This window comes from Podarcis cretensis (assembly GCF_951804945.1).
Source record: "Podarcis cretensis genome assembly, chromosome: 2".
NCBI lineage: Eukaryota > Metazoa > Chordata > Lepidosauria > Squamata > Lacertidae > Podarcis > Podarcis cretensis.
In genome coordinates, this window is record NC_137171.1 from 41,275,509 (window position 1) to 41,296,797 (window position 21,289).

Below are 21,289 nucleotides of genomic sequence, written 5' to 3' on the forward strand. Positions count from 1 at the left end.
CACTGCACCCTTCCCAAATAAGCTCCAGAGGGTTGAGGGAATCCCTATAACAGATTTAGGTGCATTGAGTTAGAAGGACTAGTGGTATATTGTTGTTCTGATGGTGTATAGCAGGAAGCCAATGAACCTGCTATCTTCCTGAAGATTTTTGAAGATATGGGTGCTGTTTTCCCTCTGAACCTGATTCTAGCTGGTAGTAGATGTATGACATCCAAATCCAAGATCCAAATCTTGTTTTGCTTGAAGAAGTGCCAAGTCCTTGAAGCAGCCATATGCTTATTCGAACCCAGTTGTCAGCCTAGTCAACATTTTGCATCCTCAACAACGACCTAGACCTATGGTAGTTCTGTGGGCATTGGCAGGTGGGGAATGTCACTAAATAAATGGTGGGGAAAACCCATAGCCACAGAAAATTCTGCAGATACAGTGGTACCTTGGTTCTCGAACGGCTTAGTTGTCGAACAAATCGGTGCCCGAAGGCCGCAAACCCAGAAGTAAGTGTTCCAGTTTGCGAATGTTTCTCGGAAGCCGAACATCCGATGCAGTTTCCGCTTGAGTGCAAAAAGCTTCTGCAGCCAATCAGAACCCATGCCTTGGTTTTCAAACAATTTTGGGAGCCGAACAGACTCCTGGAACGGATTGAGTTTGAGAACCAAGGAACCACTGTATTTCCTTATTTGTGTGTGTTGGGGGGGGGTGTGTTTTCTTTTTTAAAAAATATTCTGAGAAATGTTGGTTTACCTCTAGTTCTTGTACCTCTTTCTCTCTGCATCTCTCTTGCCCCTTCATCTGTATTAGGAAAGGGGCCATGTGTTAAGCTTTCTCTTTGTTGCGTGCAGCCTTTGTTACTTAGCTGAGTTACTTACTCAGAATTAAATTGTCAGCTTCATTACCAAACATACTTTCCCAGTGCTCTGCCAGCAATTTGCCAATAAGCATGCTATCTCCCTCAGGAAAGCAGAGCAGCTTGAAAAATATTAAAACTGTGTTGTGTCACAGTTGCTTCCCTCCCAACTGCGGGCTTGATTTTCTTTCCTCTTTCAGATCTGCCTGCTCTTGTGGATTCCAAACCTGCCAAGCAATGATGTCAAGAGATCTTTTCTCTCGCCCCCCCCCCTTACTTAGTGCCCACATTCAGTGATGTGGCTGTTTCACCCTCCCCTGCTGCTGAAATTCCAGCTTATTCAAAAGGTTCAGGCTGTTCTGAGTGGCCCACATTAGTTGGGCATGTTTCCTTTCTATCAGATGAATGAGGTGGGTGCACAATACATCTGCCTCCCACAGACATACACTTAGCTGAAATGCAAGGCCTTGCCCACAGCAGAGAGAGAGAGATTGGAGAGCATAAGCAGGGGCACTGTATATGGCTACAGTTATTCCATGAATTTCAAATATTGGCTTCTATTGCCATATTCCTGAGATTCTCAGCTTTCACGTCTAGTCCTCCTGGTTCCAAATATAACATTTTAAAAGCAAAAGGCAACATCTGCTAAAAGCTCTGAGACGAGGGTGGGGGTGTCTCAGAGGAGCTTCCAGCATGCAAGCTTCTTGCAGTTTCCCTGTTCACAGTTCCCTGTCTCTACTATACACAAAAACACATTCCTAATTTACCTCCCATACCTCACTCCTCCTTAGGAACATAGGAAGCTATCTTATACCAAGTCAGACCATTGGTCTATCTAGTCATGTACTGTTAGTACTGACAGGAAGCAGCTCTCCATGATTTCAGGTAAGGAATCTTTTCCAGTCCTACGTCGAGATGCCTAGATGCCAGAGATTAAACCAGGAACCTTCTGAATGCACTGATCTACAGCCTCCTTCCCCTTCACTTTTGCATTCGTTTACAGTTAGGAGACAGAACATGTTTAACTTTAATGTGGGTAGCATTGTCTTATCTAGCCTTTTATCTCTTCTGTTGATGCTGAAAAGATTTTGCATCTAATGCATAGCAAACACTCAAATTTTAAAAGATGGAGCACATAGGTAGATAAGTAGATTTGGTATAGATCCTCCTGTTGACAGGAAGAAATCATCATCATCATCATTGTTATCATTATCATTTTTATTATTATTATCTGGGTTGCCCCAAAGGCTTTGTAGGAATGGCTTGCCTGCCATTGTCTTTTAAGTTCCTGTTTCTTTTCCACTGAACTCCAGTTTTCATATGTGCAACTGCACATTTTTACATCATCTTGGAAAATGAATCTGGGGTAGAAACTTAGTAACGGATAAATAAAATCCTTGATTGTAAATAAACTTACTTTGCTTTGTAGGATTTTGCCAAGCACTGAACGATGAGCCACTCAATGAAGGAAAGTTTTAGCTTTCTATTATTTTGTCCAGATAATAAAGCTGTTTTCATATGGATTAGGGATATATTTGTCTCTCTGTGTGTATGCATGGTAGATCTGTGTCTATGTGTATTTGCAAAAGAAATAGTCTTTGTCTTCCCAGATACTAAGCCTATTGAATGGAGCCCAGTGTTTGCTGGTATGCACACCTGTGGGAAGGGGAGGGAAGGCGAGCTTTTGTTTTGATGTGAGAGGCCCATATGCTGATCTGAATAACCTCAACAATCCATTCACACCTTTGTCTTTCTTCTCCTATGTCTGAGGTCCCTTTTCCACTTCTTTGTTTTTACTTGTCTAGTCACACGTGTTCTGAATAGCTGCTCTGAGCCATTCAACGTTTCTGCATGTGTGCCTGTGCTTATGTGTTTGAAGGGCGGGAATGGTGAGGAGGGGGGAGCGAAGAGGAGGGGAAAAGGCTGATAAGCTGTGACAAGTTGAACAAAACAGACTTCTGATCTCTCTCTCTCCCTCCCCCCTTTAAAAATCCTGAAAGCATTATGGTTTCTTGGACATAGCACATAGTCCAGACAAGTGGAGCTTTCAGAACTGAACTGCCCAGATCTCTTTCCTGTAATAGCAGTTGCAGGACCAGCTTCTCATACAGCTAAATTCCATACCTTTCAAAGGGGAGAGAGGTCTGTAAAGGTTTGCACAAGCTCACACATCTCCCATGGAAGCGGAGCTGGGGTCAATCCCTTGGGCTGCTCCAATTCTCCCACAGCCCAACAGGCAAAGAGAGAGAGAGAGAGAGAGAGAGAGAGAGAGAGAGAGAGAGAGGGAGGGAGGTTCGGAACTGAATTGTTTGTTTCTCTCAGGAGTAAGATTCCAGCTCTAGCTTCTGACAGTAATGAATCATCCCAATCCTGAACAAAAGTAGGGAAAAACTGGAAGAAAGCACTGTTGAGAACACAAAGGTAGGGAGAAGCTGCTGCTGCTGCTGCTGCTATCACTACTACTGTGATTCTTGGTCACAGAGCCAGCCAGAACTAGAGAGCAGAATAATCCTCAGGTGCCATATTGATGGACAGCCTGCATGGGCAGTGTAGGAGAGGGAGGGAGAGAGGTGTATTGTGGCCTAGGATTCCCCACATCAGAATCAATCAATACCCACAGCTTCACCAGTGACACCCAGAATTAAAACCATGAAATGATTCTGTGTGTTTTTTTCTAACCAGAATAACACCCCAAGCTTGCAAAAGGGGCTGTGCTGCTTACTTAAAGAGGAACAAAAATAGTTCAAAGATTTTCAAGCAATGGTGCCATCATGACAAGACTCTGGGAGCAGAGATCCAGGGCCCTGTTCAGTAGAATGAACAGGATGGCTCCCAAATGCAGAACAGCAGGAATCTCAAGTTGTGAAATCATTGAAGTAACACACATTACAAAAAATGAAGGAGGGGGTTTTAGGCACCTAAGACTATTAAGTTCAAAGACTAACATTACCTAAGTGCATCCCTACTTTTGAGCATGTACATCTGGACAAGCCAGCCCTGAGGACTCCAAGATTCAGGTCCTGCAAAAACAGTGTCTACCTAACACTGTCATCATTAGATAGCTACACTTTTTTCGGCATGCCAGACAGGGGGAAAAAGTTGTAGGAACCATTTTAAAATTAGGATATTAGTATGTTTCCTCCTTTCATGCAATATATGTCTTCTTTCCCATGATAAACGTGTAGTTTGTGTTCAAAAGCCCCCCCCCCACTTAAGACCCTTTCTTCCAAGTGTTGCAAGCCTAAGCTGCCATATATAGGGATTAGTGTATAATAAGCAACTCACTTTTTCAGCTTCAGTTCTTTATAGTAAGCTCAGTAATGGATAGTATATCCAAGTTTATGAGCCGTAGCTCCTTTACCAGTACCGTAAGACCAGCTGTGTAGACACAAATCAGGCTCTGAAGAGGTGTGATTGCTCTGTTTGTGCCGGCTTTTTCCTTTAATTCCCCCACTCTCAACCCATGAGTGTGGCTGTGAAGAAGAAAAAGAGGAGAGGCAAAAGAGTCCAAAGAATTTGATGCAATTTGGAATTTTGAATATAAATAGGCTGGAAGCAGACAATAAGTCTGCCATCTTATGCACATTTACCCAGGAATATGTGCCCATTGGACTCAGTGGAGCTTAGTTCTGAATAAACATACCAAAGACTGTTGGAAAGAAAACACTTACAGATATGGCAGAGAAGGAAAGACATTAGTAAACCTGTCGCTGTTCCCCTGGCTTCTGCTACCCTGAAACACATACCTTTGCATGCTTTCCTGTGGGTGATTGGTTTGGTCATGTCCCGATAGTACCCCTCCTTACAGTAGTGACAGTGACGACCTGCTGTGTTGTGGCGGCAATTAAGGCAGACACCTCCACTCTTGCGACCAGATAATTTGTAGAGTTCCATATTAAAACGGCACCTTCTGGCGTGTAGGTTGCAGTTGCAAGCTGTAAAGAAAGGAGACAAAAAAAGAGAGAGAAAAGAAATGTTGCTGCCATTGAATGGTGGCACTCATTTAGGATTACCCTTGACAAAAGTGATAAATACTTGTCCTTAATATATCTGAGTAAACCTGAGAACACCTTAGGCGTGTCCTAAGCCCCAAAGTTGTCATCCCTGCTATTCCGAGTATGGAAGGAAATAATACAAGAAAACTTATAGCTGAAAATGTTTGGCAGGGCCAACCAAAGTAGTATAACAAGTTAGCATGAATACATGAGTTTCTGTTTTCTCATGGAAAACACAAGATACATTTTAAGGATATAAATTGTTTGTACCAATTCAAAACCACAATTTATCAATTAAATCTGAACTACACAAGGCTCCAATTTTCTCTCCCAAGTCACCAGGATTTTGATTTTCACACTAATCCAGTGTGATCAAGAGGGCTGTGGTGCAACAGCTGCAAGTACTCTTGGATGAAAACAGTTATCTTCACCCATTCATTTAGGTTCTGGCTTACAAAGAAGACAGGTGCTGCTCTTACTGTCCTTTTGGTGCCAGTTCCTCTTTCAACAAGCCTTCTAAGCGAAGGTGGTATTGTTGTTGTTTTTAATAATCCTAATCAGTATCTGTATTGGATGTAAAATTTCTTTTATATATGCAATTGTTGAAACTGTTTTCATATATGCAAGTGCTTTATATATGGTTTTACTGTATTGTGGCATCACCTCTGGATGCTTCATAGGAACCAATTCATTCATTCATTCATTCATTCATTCATAAATAAATAAATAAATAATGAGAAATGAAGATACATCAAAATTGACAGATGCATCTACAGTATGTCTAACAAACACTGCAAATCCACACCTGGATTTCCTGGTTGATCATGAAGGTCTCATGGCTCATGGTTTCTCACTTTGGTTTGGAAGAGAAAACTCCTATTCCTTTGTTTACCTGATACAGCTGGTTGGAGATTAAGGCATTATATTTGCTTAATTAGCACATTTCAGTCCTAAGAATTACAATGTAGCTTCTTGGTGTGTGTGTGTGTGTGTGTGTGTGTGTGTGTGTGTGTGTGTGTGTGTGAAGTGGTCATGACTCTAATGTGAACTGCCAAACTATCTCTTATTGAAATAAAATAATAATAGAATATTGTTAATAGAATAATAATAGTCATTTTGTCCAACCCACTGCAATGCAGGAATCTTTTGCTTCAGTGTGGGGCTCAAACCCACAACCCTGAGATTAAGAGTCTCAGGCTCTACCAACTGAGCTATCCCAGAGGTTTATCTGTGTGCCACGTCTATGGCAACTGAGAAGAAAGAGGAGTTATTTGCTTTTATCTTGTGATAAAACTTTAAAGTAAATTACATAATACATGTTGGTTTCTTTTACCAATATTACAAAGTCTGCTGGGTCTTAAACAGGTGCCCTTCAACCCCAAAGCAACCAACAAGTCGCTTGAAGTAAGAAGTAGCGTCTTTAGCAAAGGAAATGCTACCCAATTTTAAAAAGTTTAAAAACCATTCCAGGCATAGGAGGGAGGGGGGAGAAAATATGTTAGGACCTGGGCCAATAAAAATGTTGATTTTTTCCCTTCGGCATAGAGCTGGGGAGAGGATTTATAGATCCCAGAGCAAATGTGAGTCAGGTTCTCCCCCAACACATGCACACACACCAACCAAACCTAGCCTCCTAAATTCAGCCCTAGCACAATAGGCCATATGCAATGGTTAGGATTTGTTATCAGTGCTACAGACCAGCAAACAACAATTCGGATACAATTAGTCAAGGTTAAAAGTCCCATTGATAACACTGTAGTAAAAAGCTGTAGCCAAAGTTTGTTGTTCTATTCTGCCCACAAGAAAGTAACAGAAGTAACAGCAAGAGGAGAACTTCACCTTCTCTCACGCAAGCTCTGGTGTCATCCATTCTTGCCCTGCCTGCTTGGTTTTTGTCCATAGTTGGGGAACTTGTGGGGGCCCAGGTTCTGCCGGACAACAGCACCTATCATCCCTGACCATCAGCAATGCTGGTTGCAGGGAGTTATAATCCAGCAACATCAGGAAGGCCACAGGTTTCCTTCCCCAGCCATGGTGATTGAATTCCTGCCTATAGATGCACGCTCCATCTTAGAAAATATCTAAACCGCATACACAAAGCACTCATAAAACAGTATAAAGTATCCAGCCTGGCAGAAAAGCTGTCTGCATCTTGCCTCCTCTCCTATTTCTAATCCTGGGTTAGGGTTTGGAATGCAGCAAGTTTTCTGCTTCCTTATCGCTCAAGTAATCACTGGGAAGCTGCTCTACTGTGCCAACTCGCAGGGGTTTTGTTGTGTCTGGGGTTCTGCCACCATTGTCCTGTACCACACATTGCAACACATCCTAGCTGCTTTAGATCCAAAGCAGACACTCTTGTAGCTGCTTATTTCCTGCCTTCACCGTGCACCTGTATGCAGAAACCAGGCCCTGCAAACCATGCTGGCACCATTGGAATGGCAGCTCATACAGGCTCTAATTTCATTAGGAGTGGAGATGGATGGATTAGAAACCATTGTCTTCACCCTGTCCCTGAATGCCCAGCTTCTGAAAATCCTGCCGCTGGGTTGGCCTGGCCTCCAGCCAGCACTCATTGGCAATTATGCTTGTTAGCCTGCTGTGCTTTATGATGCCCCGTGGAAGAATTGGACTTGCTAAGAAATACTCTTACCATTACAGTAACTCCCAAAAAAAGAGAATGAATGCCATTGGCACATTTAATAAAAAAGAAAAACAACTAAAGAGTAAAGGCTGGAAGAGGCCCAGGAGGAGCAGAGTTACATCCTATCGCTCCCATGTACCATTCCCTTGGAAGGCCGGACGTGATGCAATTATGGCTTTCCTCCTTAGCTGCTGAATTCTGATGGCTCTGGTAAACATGCTGCTGCTGGACAACTGCTTCTGTAGCTGTTCCATTTTGTTCAAGGGAACACAGGGAACCCACAGGAGTTGGGGGGGGGGAACAATTCCAGAAGAGTGGAGCAGCTTGCTTTGGGGTGGTGAGTCTACATCTCACAAGTGTAATAATAATAATAACAACAATAATAATAATATACTCTGCCGACTGGATTGTCCCAGCCACTCTGGGCAGCTTCCAACAGCTATTAAAAACATAACAAAACATCCAACATTAAAAACTTCCCTATACAGGGCTACCTTCAGATGTCTTCTATAAATTGTATAGCTTTGTGTTTTGAAATGAGAAAGTCTCACAAGAGCCTCCTTCCCCATACTTCATGATTCCTGTAACAGATTAGACTGGCTTCTCTCCCATTGGCGAAAGCCTTATTTTCTTTTGGGTCCACTTTGTTGGTGGTGCTGGCCAATTCTTTTTTCTTTAAAGATCTACTTTCTCTTTTGCAATATTTTAGCAAACAGGAAAATGCAATTAAAAGACAGCATCACTTTTTAAAAAAACAAACAAAACACATTTGCTGCCTTCCCTTGCCACGAAACAGGTAACTGGAGAATGTATGTACACACTGGAAATCAGATGCTTACTCTGAATGAAATGGATTAGCTGAAAGGGATAGTGATTAGGTTTACAGAAAGTCAGGCAAATCCTTTCCTTGTCCTTCTGGTGACTTTAGGAACTAAGCAATGCCCCAAAGCAACCTTAGGGGAGAGGGGAATAGGGTCTTATTTAGACAATGTGCCAGAAGGCAGTGATCAGGCTTCCTTCACTTTTAAAGGGAGCAAGGGCAGCAAAAACACATGGCAGCTCCCCCTGTTGGCTGGGTAAGAATCAAGCTGCACTACACTTCCCACTCAGCCAGCAAAAATCCCCTATTCCTCTAAGCCCCAGCATATTTCCAGAATGATGAGAGAAGAGCTCATGCACAACCACTGCAGTTCCATGTCCAGATTTGGGGATTGGTGAGGATGTTCCAGCTCTCTTAACTTTTCTGCAAGGGCTAGATATCCCACCTGTCAGTAAAGATTGCCTCCTATACTGCCCCTTCCCCAATATAGTCACCCCACCCATTTTCTGGATGTTCAAATGCAGACATACTGATTTACAAATGTAACAATTAGAAATTAGTCTCAGGGTGGCATCCGACAAGATATTTTCTTCCTAAGCCAAGGGGCTTTTTGCACATTTAAATGTGGAGGGTGGATATGGAGGGGTTAAGAAAATAGAGTTTTTTGAAGTGGGTATTTGAAGCAGCAAATTAGAGATTGGCGTTGCTTGACACTTTCCCCTCCCACAGTTTTCCACTCAATTATATTGCTAAAAATGCTTGCTTGCTTACATAGCTGGGCACATGGGCTGTTCCTGCACTCCTATAGTTCTGCTACTACCTTGCTACCCAGGGATAAACCATAGCTTGGCTTAGGGTTGTGTCCAATATGAGCCAAGATTGTTGGGGGTGGGTTTCTTTTGTTTTCTTTTAACTCCTTGTGGTTTGTCTAGGGGAGATAAACGACGTGCCAAGGCTTGGACGTGATACTAAGCCAAACCATGTCTTAGACCTTGATAGCACAACAACAGGAGGACCTGGGAGAGGTACACAGACTTTGTGATGTTCACTCCTGCAAGTGACAAATTGGCTTGCACTAAACCATGGTTTGGCTTAGCATTTCATGCAAATTAGGCTTATAGATAATACAGATGCCAAGCCTGATGCAAGGTTAATGCATTAAATCTCTATTTTAGTTGGGGAAGCGAAGAGCAGCATGTCCAGCTAGAAATAAATGCCTAAGGGCTTGCAAAATGTTTTTTTAGCACTCAATTGGAATCCACTTGGGAACAATTTGTCCGTTTAAGCTATTTGTCTGTACAATCACAGTCTTATCTGGTTAAGATCTTTGCTGCAGCTTTCTCTGGCTGCAGGCAAAACTGAACCTCTCTGCACACAACTTCTACCTGCTTCCCAAATATTCTCAAGGCTTTTATATTCTAGATTTGTTGCTGGTTGTTCTTGTTAATCTCACATGCTGATGCTATCAAACTTTCTTTTTTAGAATTTCCAAATCTTTGTATTTCATAATGAGAGGAAGACCTTTTTTTGATTGTGATTCTCATCACCTTATTTCCGAATTATTTGTTTCTACCTATTCTTTTACGCACATTTTTATAGACGTATTAAAAAATAATTCTCCCCTTTGTGCCTTGGAGTTATGCACTTCAACCAACCTCTGCAGCCTTTCTCTGGTTCCCCTCACCATTGGAGGTCGTGGGGACCAAATCTGGAACAGCCAAGAGAGATACATGAAATGCTATATATTCCCTGCCCACTTTTATTATCTGAGCAGCAAATGTGATCTTACTCCAGCAGGCTTTTCTCAGATGCAATCTTTTAATGCTCAGCAATACTGTGAAAGAGACTAGTTGACTTGGCAGCTATATTAGCTGAACATGCCCAAGCATCACCACTTGACCAGAAGGAATTGGTGACAAAATTTGCAAAGGCCACAGCACACAAAGTGAGATATTGATGTGCCTGAAATTGAAACTTTTAAGAGACTTAAATTTTAACATCACAATTCACAAGATTATTCAAAACGACCTGTGTGCTAAAACATTGTCTTCTGTATACGAGAAAAATAATCAATGATTGTTTTATTACTTATTCTTGCAATTTAAAATAAATTTCACAGTTTCAAGGTTTTCGCTTTTCTTTTTTCTGCAAGACATCCGTTTTTTGAAAATTCAAGTTAGCAATTTGGGGGGTGGGGGGTGTGCAAGTAGTTAGTCTTGCCTAAGGCGCAAAATAGCCCGGCACCAGCACTTACAGTAGTCAGTGATGGTCAATAACTAGAGTGTCTTTTAAAAATGATGGGGCAAATTCATGAAGGATAAGGCTATCAATGGCTTCTAGGCATGATGGCCATGCTCCAACTCCATTCTCAGAGGCAGTGTGCCTCTGTATACCAGTTGTTGGAAATCACAGGAGGAATGAGTGTTTTTGTGCTGAACTCCTGCTAGCAGGTTTCCCACAGGCATCTGGTTGGCCACTGTGAAAACAGGAAGCTGGATTAGATGGACCATTGACCTGATCCAACAGGCTCTTTTTATGTAAGATTAAAATCAGTTCTCTTTTCACGTTATTTAGCTTTGGATAAGACCTTGGAAAAGGAACCACATTATCCATGGGATGTTGCAAATCCAGTCTGGATAGAAGTGACTCACAGGGTGAGCCAATGGCTGGGCAATGACTACAGTTTGGGAGCTATGAGCTTTTTCATTTTTGATCTCACTCTTAAGGTCACACCTTAGCCCCGAGCTTGAAATGTTACAGCTGCTGCCGTGGTTTCAATATGAAGATGTTAAGCAACATAAAAGAGGTCCTTCCTGGATTAGACCAGAAATCTACCAACTCCAGCATCCTGTTTCCAAGAATGGTCAACCAGATGCTTCCAGGAAGCCTACGGTCAAGGCATGTAGGTGACAGTGACAGCTGTCCCTTTCTCTTGCTCTCAAGGCAACCTAAAGCAACTTACATAAAAGCAAACAACACCCATATAGACACATTAGAACCAAAACATTAAAAACATTCCATCCACTTATAAAAGGCCACAGATAGTTAAAGGCCAAAGGCCTTGTTATACAGGAAAGTTTTTGTCCTGCACCTGATGGTGACTGGCCATCATTCCACAAATGGTGGAGCCACTGCAGAAATGGCCCATTACCCTGTTGCTACCCTTCAGACCTCTCATTGAGGAGGCGCATGAAGAAGCCATATTGCCTTGAGTATCCATATAGCCAACATGGATAATAGGTAAAGGTAAAGGTACCCCTGCCCGTACGGGCCAGTCGTATCCGACTCTAGGGTTGTGCGCCCATCTCACTTAAGAGGCCGGGGGCCAGCACTGTCCAGGGACACGTCCGGGTTACGTGGCCAGCGTGACGAAGCTGCTCTGGCGAACCAGCACCAGCGCAGCACACGGAAACGCCGTTTACCTTCCCACTATAAAGTGGACCTATTTATCTACTTGCACTTGGGGGTGCTTTTGAACTGCTAGGTGGGCAGGAGCTGGGACCGATAGACGGGAGCTCACCCCGCTGCGGGGATTCGAACCGCCGACCATACGGTCGGCAAGTCCTAGGCACTGAGGTTTTACCCACAGCGCCACCCGCATCCCAACATGGATAATAGGCATTTATTAATAGGCCAATCATCCATTAATTTAGCAACCTTGCTGCAAAGGTTTTCATCAGCTGCAGCTTCTGGACCAGCCATTAAGGAAAGCATCACACAGAACAATTCAATATTATTTGTTTATTTATTACCTGCCCTTCACTCAAAGGTCCCAGGGCAGATCACAACAGTGAAATATATTATTTTTTAAAAAAACAGTTTAAAACAACTTCCAATCACAAAAATATGGGGATTACCAATGCCTGGACTACCCTAGTCAAGCTATCCTGATCAAGGAATGGTTGAAGTTGTCACACCTGCTGAAGATGTCAGAAAGCACACCTAGCTTGGGCCTCCAGTGACAAATATATCATTCCAGTGACAAAGATGTATAGGAATACCCACAAGTGATGTATCTGCTCCTTCAGATGGAGTGCAACCTTGTTCAGAACAGCCAACTGACACAGACCTGAAAACCACTCATCCACAGAGCCTCCATCTTGTTGGGATTCAAGCTCAAACTATACAGTTGTAGCTTGGTTGTTGAACACTCTGGAACTCTGACATTTTGGCTCCCAAACAATCAAAACCCAGAAGTGACTGATCCAGTTTTCGAACTTTTTTTTTGGAAGCTGAACATCCGATGGGGCTTCCGTGGCTTCCGATTGGCTGCAGGAGCTGCAGAGGTCACGATTTGGAAGTCAATAGCTTTGGAAGTCAAACAGACTTCAGGAATGGATTCCATTCGACTTCCAAGGTACAACTGTATTCTATATGTGGAGATAACCTGCCGGCACACTTTGATATCTACTAATAACCAATTCATATAGGTGAGCAAACTAAACATGTAAGATTGGGTCTGTGGTCCACAATTACTGCAGTTTAATGAGCATGGAATACTAAGATGTAATCTGCATGTAGCTCAAAAATCAGGTCCCTGTAAATGCAGAAATGTCACTTCATTCCAAGTACAGTGGTTAAGTATTGCCAATGAATGGGTGTTACAACAGCTTCCAGGAGAGGGAACTGGCAACTTCACCTGACGTGTAACATTGTGCCATTATAGATGAATCTGCAGCCTTGGGGGGGGGGGTAGGGACTCAAAATATGGCCACTAACACACCAGAACTGACTTTTTCACACAGTCAGCTTGGCAAAACCCTAACTTTCCCTCTTCCTGGTCTCCTGACTCGTGCTAGGGAAACAGAACACAGTGTGAGCTCTTTGGGAGCACTTACTGGGTCCTCCTCCTGATGCCAATGAATTACAAACCTCAGCTCAGCCTCTTGATGTGCCAGACATGCTAACAGAGGCTTGACAGATTGCAGCTCTTGGGAAGCACTGGTTTTTCCTCAGATGTAGAGCTGGCTCCAGGGAACAGTTGGCAGGTCAAGCTGCTTGTTTCTGCCCAACAGAGCAAAACCAAGTGTTTGTGCTGCCGTAGTACAACTTGGCCAAAATACGCTTGATCTCCAGTTTCCAAGGTGGAGCTTGGGAGCAGGGGGTGGGAGATGATTTGTTTGCCCAGGATAAGGATCATTCAGTGGCTGATTCTCCTGCTGTGAAAGTGTGTGCATGGGGCGGGGGTCTCAGGAGCCAGGCAGGATATTGAACAATGAGAACCATTATGTGGGTTTCATGCTTTTCCACAGACATCTAGTGTGGCTGATTATCAGAGAAAAAGGACCAGCCGTTGAGTTTGCTGTGGTAACTCCTCTAAGCTTAACTTTTGTGTTTTTCCACATGCCTACTCCCTACCCCATGCAAGAGGCGCTGGATGCCACTGAGCACGTCAACCTTGATAGAGTTTTCTAACAGGATGCTAAAGGTTCATTGGGACACTAAGAACCCCCAAGAGATCATATGAGAAAGGAAGGAGTAACTGGGTGGGATCTGGACTCTCACTAAGCGGGGCAGGCCTGAATGAATTCTGAAATGTTTGCATTTGTCAATATTCTTCATCCAAATTTGAAAAATTCAGAATGTTAAAATGCACACTTCGTTTGTTTATTTCTTTAACTGAGTTCATGAAGCTTTGAAAAATATCTGTGACTGTTTTAAAACCAGTCTGGGGAAGGGTTGAGGCTTAGTGGTGGAGCATCTGGTTCAGTAGGGCTGGGAGGAATTATCTGTCTGAAACCCTGCATAGCCATAGCCAGTCAGTGCAGCCAATAGTGAGCTAGAGACGGGCCAGTGCAAGTGTGCATATGTATTTGTGTTTGTGTAAAAGGTAAAGGTAAAGGGACCCCTGACCATTAGGTCCAGTCGCAGATGACTCTGGGGTTGCGGCGCTCATCTCGCTTTATTGGCCGAGGGAGCTGGCGTACAGCTTCCGGGTCATGTGGGCAGCATGACTAAGCCGCTTCTGGCAAACCAGAGCAGTGCACGGAAACGCGGTTTACCTTCCCGCTGGAGTGGTACCTATTTATCTACTTGCACTTTGACGTGCTTTCGAACTGCTAGGTTGGCAGGATCAGGGACCAAGCAACGGGAACTCACCCCGTTGTGGGGATTAGAACCGCCAACCCTCTGATCGGCAAGCGCTAGGCTCTGTGCTTTAACCCACAGTGCCACCCACGTCCCTTGTGTTGTATACTTGATGTTATAAGATTAGTTAGTATGGGGAAGGAGTGGGGAACCTTTTTCAGCCCAAAGGCCACAGCCTTTCCAATAGTGGGGAGAGCTGAAGGCAAGTAAGTTGGCCAAATAATGGATGTGGCTCTTACTGTTGTCCAGTAAACTACATCCCAGCAAATCCTTGTAGATTCATAATCTTAAAAAAAAAAAAAAAGCTAGAAAGAGAATCCAATAAAAGCAACATGTGAGGGGAAGGTGCTACAAACAAGACAATACATCTATACCCCTTTTTAGTTTTGGTATTACTATGCAAGGCAACAAAGACAACTGGAGATAATAAATGGCTGAAAGAACTGGCTGTGTTCTACCTAGAGAGAAGAGAATTGCTGATAGATAGATAGATAGATAGATAGATAGATAGATAGATAGATGATAGATATTTTTTAAAAAATATATTTATATTTTAGAATATATTTCTATGCATCTATAATATTTGGGAAATGTGTAAAAATAGAAATATCAGAATAAAGAATGGGGAAAACTCTTCTTCCTATTAGTTAGAAAAAGAAGCAGAGGTTTTAAAATTCACAGAAAGTAAAAAGTGAGTGAAACAGTGAAGAATAAACCGCCGGCGGAAGATTCTGAATTTCCTTCAAAAAAGGAAAGAAAAGGAAAGGAAAGGAAAGGAAAGGAAAATGGGTGCCAAAGTTGATGAGGAACATGGCAGGAGTGTTTGTGGGTCAAATTTGCCAGCAATTTGTGAGGTTCAAAAGCATAATGTTGAGGGAGGAGTTAATTCTTTATTCCATGCTCAGTGAAAATTGCTCCCCAAGCTACTATTTTCACAGCAGGAAAAAACATACAGGTATGATTTTGGTAGAGAAGTGTTTTTGAAGAGGGTTGTGGTTTTTTCCCCAGGAGACAAATTTATTAACCCAGGTAGTATAAAGCTGAACACATTTCAGGCAATGAAGCTGAAATCAGAATAAGAATAGCTTACGTGTTATACATGTGATGCTAGAATGACAGGGTTTTTAAAAGATTTTTAATTGCATGTCTGAGTTTTCCGTCACTTAAAATGCATTGCCTTAAAATCTGTACATTGTCAGGATTGCAAAAATAGCCCCCTTTTGATATATTGAAGGAAGGGAGGTTTGATTCAAAATTTATTTTGTTTAATAAAATGTATATAACCATTTGATTGTAAGAACAAACCTCAAAGCAGTTAACAAAATTAAATGATCTAAATAAACAATTTACCATTTTGTGAATGAAATGTATCCCTCATATATAAAAGGAAAGGCTATTTTTAATTCTTTCTTTTTCATTCCGTATTACAGCAACACACAGGATGATCATCAGATGGACATGGTGTAGCTCCCTTTTATTAGCTTTATTCACAGGAATGCAGTGGCCCATCAATCCTCAGCAACACATTCCACATTGAAGATGGTATATTTCTCACACCTGTGACATTCTGCACCAACTTTCAATATCACTGTTGTATTGTAATGGGCTCTGCCACTTTTTTTCTGATTGACGTGCTGATCTACATGTATGTTGCTACTTGTTTTGGCTATTGATAATATTTGTCGTGTTGTTAAGTTTAAATCAACGAAAGCAATGTTTTTATTAAAACAGCACCACCGCAACTCTTTAAGCCAAATCTGTATTGCTATCCTTACATTTGTGAGAGTTCCTTACCTAAGGTCACTGCTTCACATCTGTGAAGATAATTCACAAATTCTAGAAGCCAATACAGCATGAGGAGCAGAAGAACTGCACGTCTGGCATATGGAATTTAATTGGTAAGCTAAGAAAAGGCGCCCAGTCTCATAGTTCTACTTATGAAAGTAAATTGGGAGTGCAGTGAATAATGAGAGAATTGTGGGGCTGCGATATATGCTTCACCATATCCCTCAGTCCAGCGCTAGCATATCCAAACAAGAAAAGATCAGTCAGCTAACGACCTGCAAGACGTAGGCCAAGGCCACACCCTGGAATAGCACCACGGAAAGTCAACATGAATGGATGCAAAGGGAAAGTCTCTGTGTTGCCAGAGTCAATTCTGAAACACAGGGTGTTAAAATCAGCAGTCCTCCCTTTCCTTCCTTTTGTTTGCTATCTTCAAAAAGGAATCAGCCTTGGATGCAGCTTGTCAGGCCAAGGCTTTGCTTTCAAAACATTAAACAGGTGTGAAGAGCTTGTTTGCTCAGATATGCTAGCGCCCCTTGAGGATTGTTGACAGAGCACTCTTTTGTGAACAGGGGCTGGCTGACCCTTCAGCAAACACAGCCAGTTTATGCCCAGGGGCTTTATCTAGGAGAGATCTAAGGGAGAAGGAGACCCAATGGCTTCTTTGACTGACACCCTGGCCAGAGTTATCACCAACTTGCCTAGGATATGAAAAGCATTACAGGGAGGTGTCAGGGCAAGTCTTGGGTCAGGGCAAACACCTCACAGCTGTTTGGATGTTTCACTAAAGCCACATCAGCCAGCGACAGGCAACATGTTCAGCACCGAGGTCACCACCTGGTGTGTGCTAAGGCATTCTGGCTGTTTTTCTGACTCTCTTCTTTTCAATAAAGTGCCACTCACAGTTCTACACTATGATAAGTTTCTACATTTACAGGAAATGATTTCACAGGTATTAATAAGCAATGGGCATTTTTTTTCCCACTGCAGGAAGCGGCAGTCCCAGGGTCAACATTGGACTCATGTTATAATATAAGAAACATAGGTCATTTGCAGGCATGATAACCTGGTTTATAAATTGCTTTTGAATTTTTGAATTGTAAATTTAAACTTGGAGAAAATATAAAATATGCAATGCTTCTAAACTCTGTGTGGTTATAGATCCAATAAAATTTCAGAAACCATGATTAAATAAATTCAAACTTATTTTAATTTGCCTCCTGGCTTCTGAGTGTGTAGTATTTGTTGGTAGTACAGTTTCAAAATTATTTCAAGAGAAGGAGAAAAGGGAAAACAGCAAGCAAAGCAGCTTTAAGGCTTTACATGGAAGTGTCCAAGGATGTTGCTCTCTGAGCAAAACAGTGTCATGGAGGGCACTGCTCTATATTTCTTTTCTGTCTCTTGAATACTTACTGTGCTTTTACATACCACAGTGAAATTGTCTGGACCACCCTTTCTGTGTCTATGAATACTGTTGTCTAAAACTTAGAAAATCTTTGAACCCTATAAGGAACTTACACCCTCAGTAATGGACCAGGTGACACTACTAAAAACTACTTGCCAATGTTGTTCTCTTGCTGACCAGTTTGCTCTATATTTTCCTCACTGATTTTCCTCTGCAAGATATTGCCAAAATCATACTAGCTACGGCCAATACTATCTTGATCAGATAGTATTTATGAGAAGTATGCGGCAGATGAATCCCAAGCTGAAGTGCAGGAGTTCTAAGTTTATCCAAAGTGAAGCAGGATCTGTATAAGGTGCCCCAAACCAAAGCAAGGATCCCCTAAAGCATTTTGTGATGTCTTGGTGATTCGGGTATCAGAACAATGCTACAAACAAGTGTCTGCTAAACATGAAACTAAAGGATTGTATCCAAATAAGTTCTATTCAGAGTACGCTCATTTAATGTAATGTACCCAAGTTACTCATGTTCCCTAATTCTATTAATGTATCTAGCATGGGGTGAAAGGGGAGAGAAAGCTCCATGGTGGCTGACAGGCAAAGCTTGTCATCCGAGGGAATTATTTTACCTGGACTCTCCAACCCCCCCTGCTTTGGGGCAGGGATGCTGAGGTAAATAAACAGCCTTGGTTCTATGCACTTCTGGCTCTTTCACAAGTTCTGTCTCTGAGAAAGAAGAATGCTATTAAAAGAGTTCTAGTGGAGCAATTGGAGTGAGACTTTTCTTTTCCTTACGTCCAGCCCAGTCCCTCCCTTTGCCCACCCTTTCTTTTTAAATCCTATAGTTCTTTTCTTCACATTTAAATCTTCCATTGTTAGCTTGTTCTTATTAGAGTCAGTGGACCCCCGCTTTTCCCCTTTGAATAGTTCTGGTCTGAAGAGTTGATGTAAGTTGGGTAATCTGTTTTATTTAGTCTGTCTCAAGTGATTTTATTCAGCCGTAGTCTACTTTACATTATTAAATTCTTAGTGTGTGTTTGTGTGTGAATTTTTCACATGCATGCACAAACCTTAGTTTATCCAAAGTGATACGGTATATTTCCTGTATTATTTATCAGCTAAGTCTGCCTTAAGTCATTCTATTATTACTAGAAGTTGCACCTCTGCTTACTTCGCCACCCCTGCCACCCCTCCCACCTCACCAACCCCTACTCCCTGGACCTCACCAACCCTCCACTCCTGCCCCCATTAAGTCCTTTGCTTGCCAACTCCCTCCTGCTCCCCCCACTCTGCACCTCCTCCCCAAGGAAACCCATTAGACCTTTTCCTTTTCATCTCACATCAGCATTGCTTCTGCAATATATTACAAGGCTGCGGCCTAAGGCAAGGAGTGGGAGAGCCCTCAACTCAGGTGCCTCTAAGCATCAACAGAGTACTCTTATCTAGAGGGAGGGAAAGGCTTGAAAAGCAGAAAGTAGAGATAAATGGCCCCCTCCCTTAAGACTTTCTCCTAATAGAAGGAGGGCCTATTATGCCTACACATTTCATCCATTTATACCAAATTGGGCAACAGTTATAGCAATAAAAAGAAATACAACATCTAGCAGCCTCCTAAGTGCTTTGGACTGAGGTAGACTGTTTTACGAAGCACTAAATCATAGTCCAGAGCAAATTCTGGGGTTGCAGCATACCCTTATGGCAAAAAACAAAAACAAAATCCAAAGCAAGTCCAGCATTTACTGATCCAGACTAAGGGCTTTAGTGGACACTGAAACTGATGACAGTATCTGCATGTCGAAAGCATCTTTAAACTTGGCCAAGGCAAAACTAAAAACACAACACACATAAGCTGGAACATAAAACCACTCCTGCTGGATTAGGCCAAAATTCCATCAAATTCAGCACCTTGCTTCTCCCAGACAACTAAATGCCTTCACGAAGCCCACAAACAGGGCATGCAGGCAAGAGCTCTTCCCTACTTTTGTGCCCAGCAACTGGCATGTAGTGCATATTGCCTCTGAACATAAACATAGGGGCATAAGAAGCTGCTTTTTAGTGAATCAGAATGTTGGTCCAACTAGCTTAGTATTTTCTACACTGACTAGTAGCAGCTCTCCAGGATTTCAGATAGAAGTCTCTTCCAACCCTACCTGGAAATACCAGGGATTGCACTTCCTTGAACTGAAACAATGATAAAAGCTCACCAAATCATTTCTAGAATTACCAAGGCATCTTTGAAGCAGGTGATTGCTGTGTACATATCCAGTACCCATCCCACTGTGTCCACTTCAGCCCCATTGCTCCCCTGTAACAAGGGAGCTTGCACTTTCTCTTTTCTGGACATCAGCACTCTGATCTTAGCTGCTCTGAACTGCAAGCAAGCTTTTGTTAGGCCAGGGGTAGCCAATATGGTGCCTTCCAGATGTTTTGGACTCCAACTCCCATCAACCCCAACCAATATGGCCAATGGTCGGGGTGATGGAGGCTGTAGTCCAGCAACATCTTACACGTGTTGGCTACCCCTGTATTGGGCATTTACCTGCCTTTTGCTCCTTTAGGGATTTACACCAGTGTTCACCCTGTACCAAAGGTGAGTAAGATTTAGAAAAAGGATTGCTGCTTCATGAAACCAAAATTACCAAAACATCAGTTTAGTTGAGGAATACACACACACCTTCTTGTTCACTTAACAAAGAAGTTGGTTAAAAGTTCTGAATACATTTGAATAGAGCAATCAGAAAATGTAATCACTATATTAGAAAAGATATATGATTTCAAGGAGAGATTTAAAAGGGAACATTTTGCTCTGCCACTGGGCACTGGTAGCTCCAGCAACATAGTACCAGCCATGGTTGTCCCATGAAAACAGCAAAGCAACCCTGTTCTGCCCCAACCACGCACTGTACTGTCCATTAGGAAAGAAGATGCAGTATGACTGGTGCAGTCAATATACTGTGTGAATGTTTTGAGAAGATACTTGCTGACTGAAGTGTATGGATGCGGGAGTGCGGGGACCATACCACACATTATTACTCTGAATAAGACCTGAGTTCAGCACTGAATATTCCATCAACAGAGAGATACAGCCCATCCCAGCTCCCTGACCTGTGTACCTGCATGACACATCTGTTTGACACAGTTACACTTTGGATGTACTCTTAAAACATCTTAATGTGTTCAACTAAAAATGGAATATATGCAGGGACCCTTACAAAGTAATATTCCAATTGTCAGAGACCATATATAGAGTCTCCCATAAATGGGATGGGGGGAAAGCAGGAAGAAATCATGCAACAGAGCTGCCTTTTGACACCATACCAAAATGTGCAGATAACTCCTAACTTCTGGTACACATTACTGGTGGGGGTTTGGTGGAGGTACCCCTTGTTGGACTCTGTGGGGTTCTGGTGGTGATGGTGGTAGGCTCTGCCAACAAAGAAGCCTCCATTTCTCCTGCCAAAAAGTGCAATGGAGCACATGTGATTACTGGTGGTGTTCCTGTCGGCAGTAGCTGATATCAGGTGGCAAAATGAAATGTTTGGGTAGCAGGGGCAGACCCTGGCAGTGATGGATTTGCTAGATCCAAAGCAGGGCCTGTTCCTGGAGAGGGGCACAGTCCAGGCCCCTGTGCTGTGTCAGCCTGGAGTTGGTACAACAGCATATGCTGAAAAACTGGGCCCCCCTTATATCCTGGCCAGCAGGACTGTGGAAGT

The 21,289-nt window shown here is 42.7% G+C and overlaps 1 protein-coding gene across 5 annotated transcripts in view; it reads right to left on the reverse strand.

Moving 5' to 3' along the window:
- NTN1 (netrin 1) overlaps positions 1-21,289 on the reverse strand; it is a 129,349-nt gene that overhangs the window by 45,688 nt on the left and 62,372 nt on the right. For all 5 annotated transcript variants that reach the window (XR_013835940.1, XM_079966057.1, XM_079966056.1 and 2 more), the window contains exon 3: positions 4,591-4,779. Coding sequence is in view for 4 of the 5 variants with exons in the window: in XM_079966057.1 (XP_079822183.1) it covers positions 4,591-4,779 (189 nt within the window). In the remaining variant the exon portion in view is untranslated. The remainder of the gene's footprint in view (positions 1-4,590; positions 4,780-21,289) is intronic.